The sequence below is a fragment of the Pecten maximus genome, chromosome 15, assembly GCF_902652985.1.
Source record: "Pecten maximus chromosome 15, xPecMax1.1, whole genome shotgun sequence".
NCBI lineage: Eukaryota > Metazoa > Mollusca > Bivalvia > Pectinida > Pectinidae > Pecten > Pecten maximus.
The window spans coordinates 10024666-10039132 of NC_047029.1; the positions used below are offsets into that span (position 1 = coordinate 10024666).

A 14467-nucleotide genomic window follows, 5' to 3' on the forward strand; every position below is an offset into this window, starting at 1 on the left:
GGGGGATGGGGACCATATAATTTACAATTTTGGTTGACCTTTAGCCATAGAAGCTTCCTGCTAAATTTCATTGAATTTGGTTTAGGGGTTTTGGAGAAGAAGTCGAAAATGTAAATTGTTTACGGACGCACGACGGACGACGCACGACGACGGACAAAAGGGGATTATAATAGGTCACTTGAGACTTTGTCTCAGGTGACCTAAAAACTGATGACATCACTATGGAAATGACATCATAACCAATGACATCACAATACTTCCTTTGAATGGACAGTCTGAAGGTGTGACGACAGCACTTACTAAAACATACATTTATGTGTCAAGGTTTTCGCTTTCTTCGTGTATTACTTTGTCAGTAGAGATCATACTTAATAGTTTTATCATACATATATATATCATTATCTATATATACATACTAACAAGCGACATATTCACGGCATATTGACAGTGACTGAGTGAGACAACTAGGGATTATATATGTGATTATTATTACCAGTATGTACTGTAGGTATAAAAAATTTGTGAAAAATGACAATTGTGTAACATATTCAATAATATTATTGTTAGTACTGTGCCAGATACATACAAGCTTGCAGTAGTTTATACAATTGATAAATTAGCCACACTCCATTGTTACTATAAATAGACTGGATGAACATACAACCTTTTCATGTGATAAAACATAGTCAACATATTTGATTCCTAAGGTGAATGTTGTCTTCGCTGTCTTTGTCCAATAAAGATATCTATAAATAGCAAAATTTTATCCATAGCACTGACATGGTATATAGATGATAGTATAATTTTCAAAATAAAAAAAAAAAATAAAAAATTCTGCCACATGTATGTATGACTGTCTACACAGTAAGTACTTGATTCAAAGCCGTATTCGTCCAACAATAAACCCGGAGGGCCACTGCATGACCTCTGACCCCAAAGTCATGAGGCTGGATTATTACGCCAGGGCAGAGAAAACATTTCTTCAAGTATTGGTGATTTAATTTTTTACTGAATGCAATAAATACTGGTGTCTTTATTATAAGGCATGGGTTTATTGTAAGAAAAATACAGTACTTATGAGTGAAATAAATTGATATGTAAACTCCAATAACAGTAACTAAATAATGTGTTAGATCCTGAGATATATAATACACGTGAGCTAATATCCAATACACACAGCATTCTCAATATACAGCAGAATTCTTCATCAACAGCTTCATTTAACTAGTAACAACTGAAGAAGCAGTGGCCATATCTAAATTAATGAACAAAACTAACTTTTATTATTGTACAGTACATACTCCATCACACTGCCGAGGAATTGATTACATAAAATGACATGTTATCAAATATTTGACACAATAAACTCTAAATATATTTTTTATTCATTCTTAATATGTTCGTTTCATACACTTTGTGGAAGAAAAAAGTAAATGGAATGTTAGTTTTATCGTTTCTGGAACACTGAAAACAGATCATGGTTCGTACAGATTTTTCACGCCAAAATTTTAGCACTCTTCAAGCACTTTTCCAGCATTATTCTCAATTTTGCCGCTCCATTTTTTGTCTATACTTGTATAAAATTGAGGTAATTTTTGTCTTTAACATGATGAAAATAAAAAATTGCATGATGTAAGTCAAGTGTTTAAAAGACTGCCCTTATAATAAATAACCAAACACCACAATCTGGATATTTTCAAAAATTTAAAAGTAAATAATGCTGATGATTAAAATCTTTTTATAATTTTCTTTTCATAAATTACTCATTTTAAAGCAATCTGAAAAAGCTTGCTTACCGCAAGTATGAATTCTAGTACTTTCCAAGTGTTGTGAGCAATTCTTGCACTTTCCCTGCACTGACCCCAAATGCCAGCACTTTTCGTCATCTGTACGAACCATGTGATGCGTGCAACAGAAAATTCAAATGAATAAAACAAAAATTAATCTATTAGAAAAATAAAAATAAAAATGCTGTACCCACAAGTAAACTATAAATGCTGTACCCACAAATAACCTATATATAGCTTTGATATACTCTCATGAAAAATCATACAACAAAGAAAAACTAATTATTAGAACTATGTATAAGTTTTCATAATGCTTTTGACAACATGCACACTGAGCTAAATGTGTAAGAAGGGAGGTAACCCATCTGTGTGCTCAGAACAGAATCGGTTTTGCATTGCAAGAATAAAATTTTCATTATATACACAAACAAACAATGTAAATTTACTTTTCAAATAAAAGTACAAAAAACTAATACAGTTCTCCAAAAATGTTTATCACAAATCTAGCTAAACAACTCATTTGATTTTAATACAGATATGTAAAACACTTAAGATATTATTAATGGATGGATAGTGACATACACCTTTAATGATTTAAACTGTTAATCATTTAACACTGCAAATGCATGTTCTGTCATCAGCATTGTTCTGTTATCTGAAACTAGATTATTGTCAAAATTGTTTCTGTTACCTTTTCAATGTTGTGGAATTAAACATTAGATCTATATGATGTCCTTATCAATTAAATGTTAGATTTATATGACATCTTTATCAATTTAACATTAGATATGTATGAAATCTTTATCAATTAACATTAGATATATATGACGTCCTTATCAATCAAACATTAGATCTATATGATGTCTTTATTAATCAAACATTAGATCTGTATGACGTACTTATCAATTTAACATTATATCTATGACGTCCTTATCAATTAAACATTAGATAGATCTATGACGTCTTTATCAATTAACATTAGATCTTAATCATGTCTTTATTAATCAAACATTAGATCTATATGACGTCCTTATCAACTTAACATTATATCTATGACGTCCTTATCAATTAAACATTAGATAGATCTATGACGTCTTTATCAATTAACATTAGATCTTAATGATGTCTTTATCAATTAAACATTAGATCTATATGACGTCCTTATCAACTTAACATTATATCTATGACGTCCTTATCAATTAAACATTAGATAGATCTATGACGTCTTTATCAATTAACATTAGATCTTAATGATGTCTTTATCAATTAAACATTAGATCTATATGACGTCCTTATCAACTTAACATTATATCTATGACATCCTTATCAATTAAACATTAGATAGATCTATGACGTCTTTATCAATTAACATTAGATCTTAATGATGTCTTTATCAATTAAACATTAGATCTACAGTCTAGTGTATATGATGTCCTTATCAATTAAACATTAGATCTATATGACGTCCTTATCAATTTAACATTAGATCTATATGACACCCTTATCAATTTATCAATTAGATGTGTATGATGTCCTTATCAATAAAATGTTGGATCTATATGACATGGCAAGGCCTCAACTTGGATGGATAGAAATATTTCATGGCATTTGGAAAGACACATAATTCAGTATCTTCATCTGATGCAAAGTAATTGATATTATCAGCAGAAAAAAATCCATTTTCTTATGGACATAAAATTTGTTGAAATTGAAATACTATAATTACAATTATTATATTATATTATAAATTATTTAAATATTAAAAGGAATTCTTTGTTTGGCATTATCCCATCATACAATAGTTTTTTTTCTTGCTAATTTTCTAAGCTTTAATTAAAAGTTGTTATATTGACGTGATAAACCGGTGTTATTCGACAAACCTGTGTTATTTGATAAAAATGTGTTATTCGATAAACCTGTGTTATTAGTTATCATCACAGCCTGAGATAGCTTTATACTGTTAAAACAAAGCACTGCACTAACTTAGGCACTTGGAAAAAATGGTTACACTGTAAAAGCGACAATAAAATATATATTTCAGATTTCTACTCCTTATAGGTATCAAAATAATCTTTTTATTATAGGTATTTCATGTTAAATTTATACAACTCCTGTCACACTTAAAAAACAAGGTGATTTTGTAATATGAAAATAAAGAAAGTGAACTAATTTGAACTGTAGAATTGAACCTCCTTATCTTGTATTCAGCAGCCATTTGAACACCACATGTGTTATCAGCTAGATAACTTAACAGTTACTATGAAGACACCCTGGCATATTAGCAACTCGACCAAGCAGGACCACCGTTTTTACTTTAAACTTTGGCCTGTTTTCGGCAACATTCTAATTTTTCGAATCTTTGATATATATATTTCATTAACATACTATTAATAACATTCTAGTTTCAAATAGATATTTGGAATTATTTTCTACTTTTATCACATAACATGTCAAACAGCAATGTCTTCAATATAATAAGACGCAATGTGTAATTATTACTCTGTTGTGACATTGTAAATACTTTATGATGTCACAATTACCAGGTACCATACACCGTCTGGGTCAGAATTTTCCTTTCTGACCACTACTGGGTGGCTTCCCAATGAAAATCTCATGAAATTACCATGAAAATCTCATGAAATTACCATGAAATAATTCAGGAATGCACCAATGAAAATTTGTTAATTTTTTTTTTTTTTTTTTAATGGTTTTAAAAGAAACCTATGAATATATATAATATATATCTTTTCATGGCCTAAAATTCAAGTTTCAAATATTGAAATATTGGAGAGTTTTCACTATATCCTCCAAAATATGAGATATTTGGTAATCAGAATGGCTACCTCGACATCAGTATCAATTAATATTATAACACATTCCATATAAAATGGATTTCTTAAGACGATATGGCAATAACACAAACATTAATCCACTTTATGATCTACCCATTGACCAAACTTATTATGCCCACACATACATTTAACAACCATTAAGCTAGCACAACAGATTTTCAAAAAACATATCATTAGTTAACTTTGCCTTCTTCAATGAATTTTTAAACAGAAAAACAGCATATCAGAACAGGTAACAAATACCTACATGTATATCATCAAAGCGTGTGTGCATCGTAAATAACCATTCTAATAAACCCAATTTCACGAGATCTATTTGTCCCCGATGAAAGGCTAGAGCATTCAAGGATGGAATTCGAATTTCATTATATAGTACGGTGACCTTATTTGGTGGTTGCCCCACCCATAACTGCCCCGCCCATTGCCCTGTCATTATTGCAGCTGCCTGCAAATTAAACGTGGATTTCTGACGAAATATTTGCTTGCTCGTATCCAAACCACATTGTGCTATGCCCTACGCTTCTTCCTGCTATCTGCAGCTTTTGGATTTCGGCTCATTGCTGGTGATCCATTAGCAACACCTTTTTTTCCCTTGATGATATCATCTTCCTCTCCACCTGTCGACACCTCTGTGTCACTACTAAGGTCTTTGAGCTGAGGAGGAAACATAATACATAATATTATGTTACAGTTAAAATATCACACATTAACAAGCATATTGGGTATACATGTAACTTACAGTAACAGCATGTCCCCTACCGACCCCTGATAAAAATAGTAAGTGACCTTGACCCAAAAACCCTGAAACTGGAACTTGTCTGAGATATAGTCCTTTATCATTGTGTGAAGTTTGATGAAACTTTATGTACATACGTACAATAAGACGGATGGAGAGGAAACCTATAGTCCCAATGATTTCACCAGAAGAGGATTTGGTTTGGTTTATTTTGTTAAACGTCCTATTAACACACAGGGTCATTTAAGGATGTGCCTGGTTTTGGATTTGGAGGAAAGCCGGAGTACCCAGAGAAAAACCACTGGCCTACTGTCAGTACCTGGCAACTGCCCCACTTGGTTTTCGAACCCACGACCCAGAGGTGGAGGGCTAGTGATAAAGTGTCAGGACACCTTATACCATTCGGCCACCATGGCCCCGCCCCATACACCAGTAGGGGATGTACAGTTCAAGTGTTATATGTACACAGGAATACTTACAAGGCAAAGCCTAGTAATATATATATGTCACATTCAGTGTTTACATTAAAAGTACAATCCCAGCATGAGAGTGTCAAATTTAAGACAAATTTAAGAGTTTAAATCTCCTCATTGAATTTTACAACTTCAGGTTTTCACCTATCAGGGCCCAGTTGTTCAAAAGGTGATTAGGCTAATCATAGTTTAACAACAATTCTAAAATCCTAATTAAATTAAGTTTCTGTTAAAACTAATTTGACAAAAGTTTATGAAATTATAGCACTCACCAGTCTCTTCCTGCCTGCCTATTTTAAGGAATATACATACACAGATTTTGAAGTAAAGGAGAAATGAGATTTTCACTATTACCAAGTGATTAAGTAAGCTAATCACTTTTTGAACAACTGGGCCCTGGTAGCAAACGGTAAGCTAGATTCCATAAAGAGGTCACTCCTCTGAAGTACTACAAGGTGTAACATGGCTGGTAGATAGAGGTCATGAACTCTTCCTTGTAATGACTTGTATAGTTAAGTACATATTTTTTTAATATCTATATATTATGACCTTTAAACAATGTATACTGTAAATCATTGAGCTGGCCTTAAGCTCCCAACATTTATCATTTAACAATTGCCTGGCTTCTTCACTTGATAACTTTTCCTAGTACCAATTGGTTGTGACATCATAGGGTTGCAGGTAATAAGGACATATGTTATGATTTAAAATTTTGCTGTTTTACAGCCAAAACCCGGTCGAATCCCATAGTTAAAATGTCATTTCCCAAAGGTTGGCCTTTTTTATCATTAATGAATGATCCTAAAACCTCATGGCCAACTAGCTACAACTCTAAGTCACATGACAGGACATTACACTGATTGATTAGAATTAAGGACACCTCAACCACTCGGCCACCGCGGCCCCCTATTAGAACTAAGGACACCTTAACAACTCGGCCTACGGGGCTCCCTATTAGAACTAAGGACACTTTAACCAGCGGCCACCGGGGTTCCCTATGAGAACTAAGGACACCTTAACGACTCGGCCTACGGGGCCCCCTATTAGAACTAAGGACACCTTAACCACTCGGCCACCGGCGCCCCCCTATTAGAACTAAGGACACCTTAACCACTTGGCCAACGCGGCCATCTATTAGAACTAAGGACACCTTAACCACTCGGCCAACGCGGCCCCTATTAGAACTAAGGACACCTTAACCACTCGGCCAACGCGGCCCCCCTATTAGAACTTAGGACACCTTAACCACTTGGCCACCGTGGCCCCCCTATTAGAACTAAGGACACCTTAACCACTCGGCCAACGCGGCCCCCCTATTAGAACTTAGGACACCTTAACCACTTGGCCACCGTGGCCCCCCTATTAGAACTAAGGACACCTTAACCACTCGGCCTACGGGGCCCCCTATTAGAACTAAGGACATCTTAACAACTCGGCCTACGGGGCCCCCTATTAGAACTAAGGACATCTTAACCACTTGGCCACCGTGGCCCCCCTATTAGAACTAAGGACACCTTAACCACTCGGCCTACGGGGCCCCCTATTAGAACTTAGGACACCTTAACCACTCGGCCACCGCGGCCCCCTATTAGAACTAAGGACACCTTAACCACTCGGCCAACGCGGCCCCTATTAGAACTAAGGACACCTTAACCACTCGGCCAACGCGGCCCCCCTATTAGAACTTAGGACACCTTAACCACTTGGCCACCGTGGCCCCCCTATTAGAACTAAGGACACCTTAACCACTTGGCCACCGTGGCCCCCCTATTAGAACTACGGACACCTTAACCACTCGGCCAACCGGGCCCCGGTTCATGCCGAGCTGTTTACATAGCTACAAAATGGCGGCCTCAAATTTACTTTCGTTTTCTGCGACATTGTTGAGGTGTTAAACACAATAAAACAATTAAAAATGATAATATATATATAATTGAGTAACGTTTATCATCAAAATAAGTAAGAAATACGTAAAATATTTTTACACACCGAAAAAACGATGTTTTGGCTGCGTGATTTCTTGCACACGTGTGACACATGTGCCGATCAACATGTCATTTCCCGCGATTCTGCCTGGTGATTTCGCCGTATTTTAAAGGAAAAATTGGGTAAAAGAGTTTCCGTACTCAGTACTTGTTCCATATGATAAACTTCATTTAATATTAAGCATTATACAACAGTAAAAGATCAGTAAAAGATCGTTTTATCGACGTCTGATGTGATAGCCATATGCTCCAATACACAAAGGACCTACCCAGCATTCACTTCCGGTAGCGACCGCGAAATTTGAATGAGTACGTAAAGAGTTAACCACTCAGCCTACGGGGCCCCCTATTAGAACTAAGGACACCTTAACCACTCGGCCACAGAGCCCCTCTAATAGAACTAAGGACACCTTAACCACTCGGCCTACGGGGCCCCCTATTAGAACTACGGACACCTTAACCACTCGGCCACCGGGGCCCCCTATTAGAACTACGGACACCTTAACCACTCGGCCAACGGGGCCCCCTATTAGAACTAAGGACACTTTAACCAATCGGCCACCGCGGCCCCCTATTAGAACTAAGGACATCTTAACCACTCGGCCAACGCCACCCCCCCCCCCCCCCCCCCCCCCCCCACCATTAGAACTAAGGACACTTTAACCACTCAGCCACCGCACCCCCTATTAGAACTAAGGACACCTTAACCACTTGGCCAACGCGGCCCTCTATTAGAACTAAGGACACTTTAACCACTCGGCCTACGGGCCCCCTATTAGAACTAAGGACACATTAACCACTCGGCCACCGCGGCCCCCCTATTAGAACTAAGGACACCTTAACCACTCGGCCAATGCGGCCCCCCCTATTAGAACTAAGGACACCTTAACCACTCGGCCACCGCGGCCCCCTATTAGAACTAAGGACACCTTAACCACTCAGCCACCGGGGCCCCCCTAATAGAACTAAGGACACCTTAACCACTCGGCCTACGGGGCCCCCTATTAGAACTAAGGACACCCTAACCACTCGGCCTATGGGGCCCCCTATTAGAACTAAGGACACCTTAACCACTCGGCCTACGGGGCCCCTCTATTAGAACTAAGGACACCTTAACCACTCGGCCACCGAGCCCCTCTAATAGAACTAAGGACACCTTAACCACTCAGCCACCGCGGCCCCCTATTAGAACTACGGACACCTTAACCACTCGGCCACTGGGGCCCCCTATTAGAACTACGGACACCTTAACCACTCAGCCACCGCGGCCCCTCTATTAGAACTACGGACACCTTAACCACTCGGCCTACGGGGCCCCCTATTAGAACTAAGGACACCCTAACCACTCGGCCTACGGGGCCCCCTATTAGAACTAAGGACACCTTAACCACTCGGCCTTCGGGGTCCCCTATTAGAACTAAGGACACCTTAACCACTCGGCCTACGGGGCCCCCTATTAGAACTAAGGACACCTTAACCACTCGGCCACCGGGGCCCCCTATTAGAACTAAGGACACCTTAACCACTCGGCCACCGAGCCCCTCTAATAGAACTACGGACACCTTAACCACTCGGCCAACGGGGCCCCCTATTAGAACTACGGACACCTTAACCACTCAGCCACCGCGGCCCCCCTATTAGAACTAAGGACACCTTAACCACTCGGCCAACGCGCACCCCCCCCCACCCCCCACCATTAGAAATAAGGACACTTTAACCACTCAGCCACCGCACCCCCTATTAGAACTAAGGACACCTTAACCACTCGGCCAATGCGGCCCCCCCTATTAGAACTAAGAACCTGTGTGTATTGACAGGTGACATATGACCTACCTTCTTATCACCAGTAAACTTGGTGGCCATAATACGACAGATCATGTAGGTCCAGATGATATGTAGCACCTGTAGAACCCACAGAAGTATGTTGAGGATCCAGTAGGCTGGCCAGATTTCAATGTGTTCCAGGGATATAAAGGTGGCCGACCATACAACCCTATAATACAAAAATATACTGTATACAATGTAGACCAATAAAGCAATACAAAAATATACATATGTATACAATGTAGAACTAAAACAATACAAAAATACACTGTATACAATGTAGAACTAAAACAATACAAAAATATACTGTATACAATGTAGACCAATAAAACAATACAAAAATATACTGTATACAATGTAGACCAATAAAACAATACAAAAATATACTGTATACAATGTAGACCTAAAACAATACAAAAATATACTGTATACAATGTAGACCAATAAAACAATACAAAACAATAGAACTAAAACAATACAAAAATATACTGTATACAATGTAGAACTAAAACAACACAAAACAATAGAACTAAAACAATACAAAACAATACACATGTAGATCAAAAACAATACAAAACAATAGAACTAATATAAAACAATACACATGTAGAACTAAAACAATACAAAACAAAGGCAATGAGTTGTTACAGTAACAAGATATTATCAAAGAAATGTCATATTTTTTTAATCACACTGAATTTTTTTTTTATTTCTTGTTGTCAAAACATAAAGCTTGACGAATGGGTTGAAATATAGTGCTTGGAAATGTTTAGCTTATTTTTTTTCCAGTTTCCAATATATGGTATTTTTTCAGAAACTTGAGGCCCTGAGGACCAGTATATCGCTCAGCTGGATATGACAGTGAAAATGGGAAAACACTTCTTTTCTACTGAAGAAAGATTTGCTAAATCTTACATAATTGGCTCCATACCTCAGGGGCCACGACCCACCGTTTGTACCAAATTGGTTCCCTTCACTAAAGGATGCTTAGATCAAATATGGACAAAACCCTTTCATCTCTACAGAGTAAGGATTTTAAAGTAATTGCTATATTTCCCCTTTTGGGCCCCACTTCCAGGTCGTGACCCAATGTTTGTAAATAATTGGTTCCCTTTCACCAAAGATGCTTCAGGCCAAATATGGACTGGATCCTTTCATTCATATAAAAGAAGAAGGATTTTAACCAACATGGTGAATATCTTCCCTCCGGAGCCTTTGAGGCCCACAGCTTATGCAAAACTGTTTCTTCTTCACCCAAGGATGCTCTACACCAAATTTGGTTGAAATCCGCTCAGTGGTTCATGACTAGTAGTGTAAAGTTAATGGATGGTGGATGCTGCATCATGGGATAAGCTCACGGGTCCTTTAGACCAGCTGGTGAGCTGAAAACACTAGATACACAGATATGTCTATATAACCCCTTAACTAATGGGTACCCAGTATGATAAATGTGCTAAATGAAGAAAGGGCCATAACTCCAAAATGAAGACCTTTTCTTCATTGCTAAAAATGGTTTCTGAAATAAGTGACACCCCCCTCCCAAGCTCCAATACTAAACCCTGTATTATAGGGATAAGTAAAGATAAATACAGCATGAATAATTCAAAAGACACAAAAGTAAAAGTGGTATCTCCTCAAGATAACTAAATTACATAGTACAAGAGGTCAAGAGGGCCTGTATCACAAACCTGGTTAGATTTGAATGAACACCAAAATAATGTTGATGTTCAATTCGTTAATAGCTTTATTTGTTGATGTTAAACAATGCTATATATGGTTATGGGGTGGTTATTTCAACCCCTTCAAAGATATATAACCCAGTATATACAAAATCTGTTCCCCTACCCCCAATGATGTTTCTTACGAAATTTTGAAAAGTAGAGGTTGAAAGGAATTACCTTTATTTCCCCTAATGGACCCCGCCCCTCGGGCCCAAGCCACCATTTATGCAAAATCTTTTTCCCTTCTCCAAAGGATCTTTCTGACCAAATTTGATTCAAATTCATTCACGACTTTTTGAAAAGTAGCAATTTGAAGCAAATGTTGATGGACGGCTGATGAATTACCAACGCCGCACCATGGCATAAGCTCATTGGCCCCGAAGGGCCAGGTGAGTTAAAAATATAACTGAACTCAAGAATTTTATTTGAAACCACTGGCAGAACTCACCTGAACGGGTAGATATACATCCTGGTGATAATCCACACGACAAAAAAAACTCCAAACAGTATATCAGTAAGCGTTGGTTTCTTCACGTAGTTGGCCATCTTAGCCCCCTGAAAGACATTAGATAAAATTGACAATAAATTACAGATCATAAACTTGTAGCCCACTTTATATGATGATATAGGACATAATCATTACTGTTAATTAGTCCTGGCAATTAATCCATTACATGACAATCGATACAGATTCTCTAGTGTAAAGTCCAATGAAGGAGTTTGATGTCTCATTTGTGAAGGACATTTCATCAGCCACTAATTCGTGAAAAATTATGATATATTTATAAAAAATGTGTAATTTTAAAGCCCTAGATGCAGCCCAATTAAAATGAAAAATTTAGACAAGCTCCTTAAATCTCATATGAAAAGGAAAACAAAACTGACTGCAGGAATAACATTTTGAAGCTGACAATAGTTTTCAAAGTCATTAAGAGTCCTTAAAACAGAACAGCCAGTAATTTTTTAACTGGTGCAGAATATCTCTCCAGGGCTGTGGGCTGTTTCCAAAAGTATTTGTTAGAGTAAGTAGCCGGACCACACTCTAAAACATTAACTAATGCCAGTTGACTACACAATTATACCCCCTAGCCAAGAAAAGCCCTTGAATGCCTTTGCATTGGGACAAACAATTTTGAGAGGTGCCTCCTTTAAGAAAATACAAAAGGCCCATGAGCCTTAAGTTAAGGGTCACTTGAGTTGTGAAATATTTCTGTAAATTCGACCCTTTTTGACCCTGCCTACCAGCCCCTGGGGGCCAATAACTGCATAGGAGCAAACTGTCTTCCAAAACTGCTAATTACAATAGAAATGACACAAATGATAGTCAAAAATGTGATTTCCTTATATAAACAACAGTATAGGGTACCTCTTCCAAAGGGGAGAAGAAGTTGAAAATGTAAATTGTTTACGGACGGACGACGACGGACAAAAGGCGATTAGAATAGGTCACTTGAGACATTGTCTCAGGTGACCTGAAAATTCTGCAAACATACCGCCAACCAGAAGTCGACAGCATCGTGGACAAGCAAGACGAGGGTTCCGATGCGGACTTGGTTCGCAGCAAATGAAAAGTAGATGAGCATCATTGTAACAAAGTGATGGACGACAAGTTCTCTGAAGTCTTTTCTTTTGTGGTCTGTAACCAGGGTAAACACAAGGTTCCAGTAGAATCCGAGCTCGATCGTATAGTACCAGTATACATCATTGGGCACATGCTGGAAAGTCAACACCATTATAATCAGTACTGTAAACCTGGCTATCAGCGATACTGAAATTCACTTAAATTATTTACCCTTACATATAACCTTTCATAATGGAATTTTTTTATCTACAGATTTTTTCTTCATGCAATGATGAGTTTAAAATATATCATGTTTTATGTATCCTTACATATAGCTTTTCATAATGGATGGGAGTCAAAGACATGATTTTTTTTTATCTACAGATTTTTTCTTCAATGATGAGTTTAAAATGTATCATGTTTTACGGTGTATGTTTAGAAAACAAAACTTTAAAGGTGAAATTTTGAAGAAATGTTACAGAATTATGAACACCACTGAAATGTAACGGGTATTTCTGTTATTTCCTCTCTAGAATTTCCTTGTCCTAAATAATAACCTTCAAATTGACTTCAGTAGCACTGCATGACTTAGCATTTGTGATTAAGTGATCCACACACTATATCAACCCCTCCTTTCATCCCCAACATCCCATTTGCAATTTTTCTTAACTTAATACAAGAGGCCCAAGGGCCTTCAGGGTCATCTGACTCTAAATTAAAGACCCTTATACTATTGTAGTATGCGTTCTCTGTAGCAGGTATAGTGGCACTGTGGGCCATGATGGCCATCTTGGAATTTGGATCAAACCGAAAAATAACAACAACACTTGATCAAGACTCAGGATCATTTGTTGTAAGTTAGAGCTGAATCCCACAGGTGGAATTTGAGAAGTTTTAAATAGGTGTTGTTCAGGAAAACCATGATTGCGCAATCATGTTACAAAATGGTCGCTGTGGCTGCCATGTCAAAGTTTTTACGGGGCCAAAAAATAACAACACTTTGTTGGCTCTCCTTCCTTAACATCCTCACCAATTTCCAGCTCAATGGCACCAGTGGAACTGGAGAAGAAGTTTAAAATGTATTTTTCAAGATGGTTGCCATGGCGGCCATCTTGTATTTCTGGCCAACCTGAAAAATAACAACACTTCCTCAGGACTATCCCAGCATCATTTCAGGCAAGTTACAGCTGAATCCCACAGGTGGAATTTCAGAAGAAGTTTTAAATAGGTGTTGTTTAGAAGAACCATGTTTGCGCAATCATTTTACAAAATGGCCGCCATGTCAAAGTTTTTACGGGGCCAAAAAATAACAACACTTTGTTGGCTCTCCTTCCTTAACATCCTCACCAATTTTCCAGCTCAATGGCACCAGTGGAACTGGAGAAGAAGTTTAAAATGTGTTTTTCAAGATGGTTGCCATGGCGGCCATCTTGTATTTCTGGCCAACCTGAAAAATAACAACACTTCCTCAGGACTATCCCAGCATCATTTCAGGCAAGTTACAGCTGAATCCCACAGGTGGAATTTC

General features: G+C 37.7%; 1 protein-coding gene across 2 annotated transcripts in view; it reads right to left on the bottom strand.

The window, feature by feature from the left end:
* Positions 1-205: 205 nt before the first annotated feature.
* Positions 206-14467, bottom strand: part of LOC117344187 (ceramide synthase 2-like) — a 30426-nt gene continuing 16164 nt past the window's right edge. The window contains exons 7-10 of one of the 2 annotated variants that reach the window (XM_033906842.1): positions 12872-13093; positions 11827-11933; positions 9667-9826; positions 206-5293 (exon numbers count right to left, since the gene is read on the bottom strand). In XM_033906842.1, coding sequence (XP_033762733.1) covers positions 5147-5293; positions 9667-9826; positions 11827-11933; positions 12872-13093 — 636 coding nt within the window. In that variant the 3' untranslated portion in view covers positions 206-5146. The remainder of the gene's footprint in view (positions 5294-9666; positions 9827-11826; positions 11934-12871; positions 13094-14467) is intronic. The other variant, XM_033906843.1, reaches the window with a different exon arrangement.